General features: G+C 33.0%; 1 protein-coding gene across 1 annotated transcript in view; it reads left to right on the top strand.

Annotated features, from left to right (window-relative positions):
• Positions 1-9,007, top strand: part of Cnbd1 (cyclic nucleotide binding domain containing 1) — a 268,986-nt gene extending 259,979 nt beyond the window's left edge. The window contains exons 9-11 of the mRNA XM_028779994.1: positions 5,528-5,637; positions 7,368-7,518; positions 8,916-9,007. Coding sequence (XP_028635827.1) covers positions 5,528-5,637; positions 7,368-7,518; positions 8,916-9,007 — 353 coding nt within the window. The remainder of the gene's footprint in view (positions 1-5,527; positions 5,638-7,367; positions 7,519-8,915) is intronic.
• Positions 9,008-9,896: the final 889 nt, after the last annotated feature.

The following is a 9,896-nucleotide window of genomic DNA, read 5'->3' as shown; positions in this document are numbered from 1 at the left end:
CCACCACCTCCCGGCGGAGCTCACTTTCATTCATCAGATTAATTTTAAATGATTAACTAATAGACTGTTTAAAATTTTACCTCAATTAATTTATTTCACAGGTACATAACATTATTAGATTTCAAAATAGCAAGTATTTTAAATGAAGTAATTAACAATAAAAGTGTTAAAAGCTGGGCTAAAAACTGTGAAATGTGTCATTCCTATTTGTTCCTCAGAAGGATGACAAAGGTGATGGTCGGAGCTGCACCATTTAGTTGACTGTCTCTTACTGCTAGTTCTATAAGATTTGTGCTGTTTTAGAGACAACATTTCAGCAGTCCTCTTACTTTTTGCATAATTACATAATGGCAAAATGATCTGAATAGAATAAAATCATTTTCTCTCCTAGTAAGAAAGGTTCTTAGAAAGATGACATGTTCCAAAATAGAGAACAGCTTTCATATCACGTGACAACAACAAAATATTATATGCTGCTTGAGTTGCATGACATACAGATTAATACTCTTTTAAGTAAGAAGACAGAACTCAGAACTGGTTTGGACCGAATGCACTGGAACTCATTCTTATGCTTGTAACCTGTCATTCTGCTCTTTAACTGTCTTACAGATCCTTTAAAGCAGGGTGTTCTGAGTGTGGTATGACATGCAATCTAACTGTCTAAGTGTGACACATTTGAGTCATGTCCTTATCTCCATACTTTTAGTTACAGGAGACCATGAGTTCTGCTGTAAAAACATTTAGACTGAATATATTGTAACTTATCTAAAGTGTGTGATATAAAATGGTGTTGGCACAATTTTAGGGTTTCTGCAAAGACATCCCTGAGTTGTTTATTTTCCTAAGAGGAAGCCTTTAGCATGGTTGAGATCTTATATTAGCTATGAACTCTGTATCTACAGTGTTTTTGTTTACTGTATTAAACCGATTTCTTTCGATTCCTGGATTATTAAGATTTTGTATTTTATTTATTTTTATAATTATGGAAAATTGTTCAACACTATTGAACTGTGATCACACGAGAGGGACAATTCTCACTTGGACATGGATCATAATCCTCTACAGGGTCGGTTCAATCTTATGAGCCAGTTTCTTGTAAAGTTTGTTTAAACTGGTCACATGAGTCATGTAAGCCTGTAGTTTTCGTGTAGTAGCTTTTCCTGGTTGAGCCATCAGGATACTACCTCGTTCATAAAATGATTTAGGAACTATTTTTTCCCATGCAGTGTTTGGCAGACTTAAATAAAAAGTTATGTCATATCATCTCTCTCATTTTTATTGAGCCCCAGAGACAACATGACCATGAGAGGTCTTTGTTTACTGAATCCAAACCCTTACTAGGTCTGACTGTTCAGGTCTCCTATTCGTCCATGCTTCAGTATTTGTACATTAACTATTGCCAGTAATTTATCTATTTATTGCAGGATATGCAATAGCTGGCATGTTTATACACAACATTTCTGCAATCATTTTATCACCTCAATAGGTATTTCAGCTTTTATCAATTTTTCTTCACATATTTTTTAAAAATGCTAAAAATCTATTTTTATATTTATATCTTTTACTTTTTTATTTCCAAGCATTTTACTCAGATACTTATGATTTCCTGTTAAGTTTCTGCTTCTCCTTTTTATACTTTTCTGGTCTCCTGTCCTGTGGACCTTCACTGGAGGTCCTTGTACTTCTGAAAGTAGATGTTTATTGCTATAGACTTCCCATTTAGTAATGCTTTTGCTTTATCTGTAAGGTTTTGCTTTTATTTCATTTCAGTGATTTAGGTTTTATTTTTTGATGTAATTTTTGTGAAATATTTTCCAGTCATTTTATTTGTAAGAGCCTTGCTTGCTTTCTTATTAAGAGATATGGTTTTAATTTTTGCATGTTAGTTCTTGGATGTATATATATTTTATCAACATTTTTTCTCTTATGGGGTATATCTTTTGTCATCGGGGATATTTTTACAAAGCCGATTTCTTTTTTAATTTTGTAAGGTTTGAATTATGAATTCTATGCTCATGACTTTATCTCCAGTGTCATACCCTCAACGTTAGTGCTAAAACCAACGTTTTATGGTTGTGTATTCTTGTGCTTACTTTCTACTCATAGCATTGCTAGGTTTCATTATATACATTCATGTCTGTGATTCATCCTGAGATTTTTTAAAGAGTAGAAAGTTTGAATTCATTTTGTTATTTGCTGAATATTTACCGTATTTGAACTTTGTTTCTTTGTTCAAAAACATTTGACTCTATGTAGACCGATTTGTCTGGTATCTGTTTGATTATATTGTTCGACGTGTCTCTTCTTGTAACTTTAACACATTTTGAGGAAGGTGAATATATAAGAAGTCTTCATTTTAGTAGTGCCTTTCTTCCTAGTTTCCTCTTTTCTTTCAATATTTTGCTGGTATCCATATGCCTTTTGCATCTTTCCAAGAAAAATCAAGTTGTTATTATTTATGTATTACCAGTGGAATTTAATGATATCTTTACCAATTTCATTCTCTCCTTTATTAACTTTTAAAAACTTTTATTATTAGTCTAAATGAAGCACTCCTCAGCCTATAGATAATTTAGGAAGACCTTTCCATAGAAATAATATTGGATCTTTCTATTTATTGATTTAAAATTTCTCTCCACTTATTTAGGACTTCTTTGATATCATTCATCAATTTGTAAATCTGTACATATTTTGTAGCTTTTCTCACTTGTATACATTGGTTAGCTTTATAATGGAGTGTTTCACTTAGAGTTATTTTGAGTGAGATACAGATGTAAATGATATTGTGTTATGTTAATTATTTGTATTTATTATTTGAAAAATTTACATGAAAGTAAAATATAACTTTATCATATTCACCCTCATTTCCCCTGGAACTTCCAAACATATTTCCTTCCAAACTTCAAGCATGCTTTCATTTTCTTTTTTTATTATGTATTAGCTCACTGAGTTCAATAGATGCTGCCCAAATGCTCGACCATAAGGATCAACTGCTAGATCTTAAGAAGCCTCTCAGTGACCACCTTTTCTCTCCATAGAGAAAACCGACTTTCACTGCCCCAGAAATCATCAACTATCAAGAGCTTCTCAGCTAGATGTGGAAACTAAGTAGCTTTTGCCCAAAGCTATGCTGGAACTTTCAGGGCGGTTGATCTTGTGTAGGTAACCACAGCTGCTTTTAGTTAATAACTATGCCATATCCAGAAGTCTGAGCTTCATATCACTACTTTCCTTCCTCCAGTCTTTAGATTCTTTCAACTCAAACTTCCAAGATGCTTCTTGGTTTCACTAGGGGATATCTCAAAAGACAACTTAAGAAAGAAAGTCTATCACCCTTTAGAAATCATGACAGTGGGAGTTTGGAATTTGAGGCAGCTGATCACATTCCATCAGGGCTGCGAAAGCAGACAGCAACGGCTGTTGGTGCTCAGCTCCCAGATCTTATTCTGTCTAGAAGTCCAGTCCATGGAAGGACACTGGACATATTTAGGATGTGTCCTTCTACCTCAGTTAACCCAATCAAGAAATCATCTCATAAACATGTCCAGAGCTATAATTCCATTGTGATTATACATCCTATAATATTAATAATCAAGATTAAACATGCTTATAGTTTTCAATTTCTAAAAGGATTATACTCTTCTCTTAAACATTAAGAAAAACTAAACCAAGTTAATCACATTTCATGATGCATTAGGTACAATTAGAGCTATATAGGTAGGTAGTATAATGTGAAAATAACCTGAAAGCAAGAAGTATGAAAAATGACTTAACTAGGTATTTGCAAATAGAAGTTCAAAATAAAAAATAAATTTCTAGAGAAAATATCAGGGCAAAATTAGGTCAGGAAATTGTCACTATGCCAATAGTTCTTAGTTGATAAAATGAAAAGCTATTCTACAACAGTACATTATGTAAAAATGAAAGCACACATAACAAACTAAAATAAAAATTGAAATGCAGTTGAAGAACTATAATCTAACCTAGCAGATTGGAAACCTAGCTAAGAGGCAAAGGATACAATGTTACAAGAAAGTAAATATTTACTAAAAAATGGATATGTAAAACTAACAAAATTAGAAATGAACAATAAAGATTGACTGCTCTAATCAGCTAATAGTCTCAATATTATAGGAACATTTATATCTTATAACAGTACTTATCCAAAGCACTTTGATATAATTTAGTTCTTTAAATATAGCATTTTGTGTTCTTTATGGCTTGTAGTAACAGAGGTATATGCTTATAGTTTTCAATTTATACTGATACTTGATTATGGTCCTTATCCTTCAGTAATGTTAAAATTAAGATTCTAGATACAGGTGAAATATCTAGAAAGCCTGAGCTTCAGAATTCACAGTACTTTTTCATATATAGTATTTACTTTGTGGCAAACAAGGCTAAGTGTGTTTCATATATTTACTAAAGAAAACATCAATCACAGGGGAAATTAAATTTTATCTTACAAAGCAAGGCGTAAAGTTAAAATGAAAAAGGAAAAAATCAAACATGAAATTCTATAAAGATCAGATTCTCAAATGCCAAAGTAACAAGAGCAGCAATATTAGACAGAGTATGGTGTATTAGAGTTCTGAATGAGTCTTCCCTAAAAATACCATAAGTACACAAAATAAAAAATCAGGACCTCTGAAGATAGAAACTTTTGAGGAAAGAACTTTGAGGAAACTTCTGGGTTGGAAAAACACACTCTCTCTACCTCGCCACATTGCTCATCTGTCCTCAATGAACAAGATAGGCATAGCCACAGATTAGAGAAGTTATATACTTTGTATAAGAACGTACAGGAAGGAACTACAAAGGCTTTATAGTAGGGTAGCATGTCCTGAAAATTTTTACTTATAACCAATACTATATTAAGAAAATTTCTGGTTTCCAGATAAAGGTGTGGAGTCTGGAGAGTCAATAGTTAACTTTTTGTGAAAGTCTTTATTCAAATCTATAAAAATTTGAAATCAAATACCTTAGACATACTTTTAAAGTATTATTTTAAACCTTCTGTGTGTGTGTGCACATGTGTGTGTGTACAAACACTTTTGTGAAGGTGCCTAAGGTAGCCGGATATATTGGATTTCCCTGGAGCTGAGGTTATAGGTTTGAGAGCAACCTGATGTGGGTGATGAGAACCAAACCTGTGAGAGAAGGAGTGGACTCTCTGAGTTGCTGAGCCATTTCTTCAGCACCTAGAATATTTTAATATATAATTCAGCAAAGGATGCAGGTAAGTACTCTTCAATGTTTATTTCTATAGGAGTAATACACACATACACATACACACAACAGGCACATTTTTAAAATTTCTCTTTACATATGTTATGTCTATAAGTTGTCATCAATTCAGAAAATGACCATAGTTATTGAATCAAGTAGCCTAATTTTTCTTGTCAGAATATACTAAATAATTTTTATGTCCCAAATGTAAAGCTCTCTCTCTCTCTCTCTCTCTCTCTCTCTCTCTCTCTCTCTCTCTCTCTCTCTCTCTCTCTCTCTCTCTCTCTCTCATTTTCAGTGTTAGTAGAAAGTGGAACTGTCATTTCATTTGTCGGTTATATCAATTCTGGATATTGTAACATTTATAGAAATATTGTTGGACTTGTGGAACTATCAATAAACAAAGTGGTGAGTTTCAGCTTATTTGCTCTCTTTGATAATTAAGTACTCTAATGACTTAGGAATGCTAGATAGTATTTTCTCAAACATATTTAACATCTTATTTTAAGATAACGATATGTTCACCTAAAAGTTGCAAAATGACCAATGATCACATTACAAGGTATTTCATGTCCTTTGTCAAAGAAATGAAATTTAAAACCATTCCAAAGTAATACCCCAATAGAATAGAAAGAGTAAGACAAATTTTACCAAGAAACTCACCTTTCCCTCTCAGTATTTACTCACTTAGAAAGGGGTGTACCCATCTACATAAAGACTCACATTAATCCTCACAATCCTGGAGCTATAAGTAATCTAAATATCCATTGATGGCTGAATGAAGTCATTGTGGTATCCTTAGACAATGAATTGCCATGCAGAGTTAAAGAATCTATGATAAGTTGTATGAATCTCAACATAGGTGGTATGAAAACATGAAACCTCAGAAAGCAGTATACTCATTTCACTTTTATTAACCAGGCAAAAAGGAGTCATAGTAACAGAAAAAGAATGAGTGATTATTTCTCTGATACTATTTAATAGGATTCAATTAAATATGTAAACTGGCTTATACTCTGACATTTCTGTGATATTCCGAATAAAGCTTTACCATTTGCAGAAATGACAAATATTCAATCTGATACAACTTGACTTCAATGCACTAAAGACTTCCTCCTTGTTCAAGTGCCTGTCAAATGCTTGTCTTGGGGGAGATATTTGCTTTTCCATGCTTGCTGTTGCTTGATTGTCCTAGTTTTAATACCGATTAGATCTCTCAGGAAAGATGCCATTATACCCTCATCCTCTTCAGAGCCACCTGTATTGAAACTGCAGTAAAATCTACCACAAAGACCTTGATTTGAAATAAATTACTAGCTTACTCAGTTGAAATCATCACTTTTGTTAAGAAAGCATAATAGTTGGAGATACAGCTCACAAGATACCCACTTGTGATATATAAATGAACCTGAGATTAGTTCACAGTAACACACTTATGAGCAAACACACCCACACAATAAAAGAAGAAAGACAAGTGTGACTAGCTATCTCAGTTTACACCATCACTTGTAGCTGTTATAGTTTCTCATCTCCATTCTCTCAGTTACTCCAATAACTGTGTTTTCCACGTGAGGCTGAAGTTTATTAGAGTTGGTAATTTACAAAATACTATTCTTGGGGCTTTGAAAACTTGAACTCGTTCAACATTTCTCAGACATCTTAACATAATCAAAAATGAAATCCAGGAGAGTTAGATGGCTCAGCTTGCCACCAAGCCTGACAAACTGAGTTCAAACTCTGGAACGCACATAGTAAAAGGACAGAACTGAAGTTGTTCTCAGTCTTCCACATGCATATTATCATCACCATCATCACCAAAACCGCCACCATCATCAATTGTCTCACATACTCACACATACTCTGAATTAGTAGACATTAAACTAATGCAATAGCTGCATACCTAAATGACAGTATTGTCAACTATCTTTTATATACTGAAGGATACTTGGGTGTGTTATTGCTTTAATATAAAAAGAATAATATAAAATGAACAAAATAAATTTTAAATGTTTCCTCTGATTTCAATAAACTTGGCTGCTAATTTCTTTTAGCTGGATGATTTATGAATAACTGAGTTTCTGATGATAATGATTATGTGAATGTTTTCATGAAATCCCTATTATCCTTATCTTTTGCAGAAAAAAATTAAAAAGCTTGTTTATATGGGTAAACTTAAGGAGAAGGAGTCCTTTGGTGAGATCAGTGTTCTTCTCCAAGCTCCCTTCACATGTACAATTATCACTGGTAAAGAAGTTGAGATGGCAGTTATTGAAGATAAGGATATACACGGTAAATGCATGAATGTCATTTAACTCTTGGGCCGTTTAATCACAGAGGCTTTTGAAAAGGGAAAGAGCTTTTAACTGAAAACTTGAGGCATACAAGTGAGTGTATATATGTACATAATAGTGGTGACAGTTATGTAAGATAGACTGTAGATGGATATGTAGTAGACTGATTCTATTTTTCTACTTTCAGCTTATTGGATTTACTAGTCTTTTTGATAATTCACTGTTAAATGCAGCAGTCCTAGTTTTACAGAATCCTTTATACCCTATTGAAGGTATTTCTTTGATGATTTTGAATCAGGTAAATTATGTACAATGCTAATGTACAAAAACCAAAATACACCCATATACATGCATACACGCATGCATAGATACATGTACACAAATGCACGCTTGCATGTAAAAACACATGCATGCACAAGCATGCCCATATATACATACATACATATGTGCACACATACACACATCCAAAATTTTCAATGTTTAAGTCAAATACTGCAACCTTAGGGCTTTAGTAATAATAAAAACATAATGATGCCATCACAGATTAAGACATGCAATTGATATAAGCAGAAATGTATAGTGATTTGAGCCATTACCCAGTATAATTCTAAGTGCTTCTCTGTACACTCAAGCTAAAGAATGCCATATAGTATTAAATAATATAGTAAAAGACATTAAAATTGGTGAAAGATTTTCTTAAACTAACTCAATGGAACAGAATTCTTGGATTCCAAATTTTGAGTATATAGATCTCCTGGAGAATATGCAACCTATACTTGCTAAAGCTTTATTCAAATGAAAAGGCTAATCCAACATCCTCTCTGTTTTTAAAAAGTGTGGTTTTGAAGTGGTATTTGTTAATTTTCTTCATACCTGTGTCATTCAAATACAATTCCCTTCAAGTTAAATATCACCTAACACCAACTACTAATTAAAACAGTTCTGTCAGTATTCACAGAAAGGCATGGTTTTCCTTTCACTAACAACATTAGTGGGGTATATAAACACATTAGGTATTCTTTTATGTAAATAAAGATTTCACACATTACTATTATTCAGGGCTTTATAGAGAAACAGAACCTACTGAATATTTATATATGTAAAGGAGATTCACTGGGAAGCACTTTATGGGGAACCAGGAGTTCATGAAGCCACAAGGAGTTCTCTTTGCAAAAGCCAGTGGTATTAATCAGTCTGAAGACTGAGGCCTGAGAATAAGGAAAGCTGTTGTTGGAACTAGTTTTGCCCTAGTCTGAGACTAAAGATATGAAAAGTGTGTGTGTGTGTGTGTGTGTGTATGCATACATGTACATGTACACCTGAATGAACATGTAGTGAGCAAATTTAGTAAGTTTTGGGTTATGAATGCTTGATAATCTTTTTCCTTTTGGACAGAAAAGCAATGTTCCAGAATAAGGAGGCATATAGAATTTAGAGATACTGAAGAAAGAATTCATGCTTTATCTGATTTTGTAGCACCCTGCTGATGCATTGTATAATTGAATTTTACCTTTTCATACTGGTGACTGTGAGTTTTCCTTGCGTCTTCTAATTCAGATCCTAACTCCTCTTAAAGACATCCTTATACACATACCTGAAAAGGTTTTTCATAATATGTCTGAAATTGCGTAGCCTCATCAAACTGACACATAAAACTAATCATCAAACACATGAATGTGTTCCTTTCAAGCATTTATTAGAATCTCCTTTGCCACCCGGCAGAACAAATTTAAATAGATGGTATAGAATAGAGATGAAATTGTTCATGTGCATGCTATTCATCTTCTAAAATTTATTCTATACTTCATTTATTTTAAGACTGATTTCACAAGACTACTGTCATGCTATTTCCTTGATTCATTAGGCTCTAGGGAGAATTATGATTAGGAACTATATTTCCCAAAATTTATAAGGCAACAGAATAATAAGTTTATTGTAGAATATATTTATATTTCCACATTATAAGTATTGTATGTTTTATTTCAAGGGAATTAAGTACATATTTAAAAAGCAAAAGTAGTTCTAAGAAATTAATGCATGGTTGGTTTTAATGAAAGGAACATATTTATACATGAAAAGAAGACTTTATTTTATAGCATTTGTGTCTGTCTGCCTGTGTGTGGAGGTAGAGAATGTATATGGTGTTGGGGACGGAATCTAGGGCTTTAAAGATAGTAGGCAGGTGTTCTTGCACTGAGACACTTTTCATCCAAAAATTATGTTCTTAAAATTAATATTTTAAATACAATTTGTTGTTTGTCAGTCTATATACATACAAAGTGTATTGTGATTACTCATGTTTTTCTCCAAACCCTGCCAACATCCCATTCTTAGTACAAGTATGTCTCTCTACCACGTTTATGTTTTTTGTACTTT

This window comes from Grammomys surdaster, unplaced genomic scaffold (genome assembly GCF_004785775.1).
Source record: "Grammomys surdaster isolate TR1022 unplaced genomic scaffold, NIH_TR_1.0 97, whole genome shotgun sequence".
NCBI lineage: Eukaryota > Metazoa > Chordata > Mammalia > Rodentia > Muridae > Grammomys > Grammomys surdaster.
The sequence above is the reverse complement of the archived record's forward strand: the minus strand, read 5'-3'. Positions and strand labels throughout refer to the sequence as shown.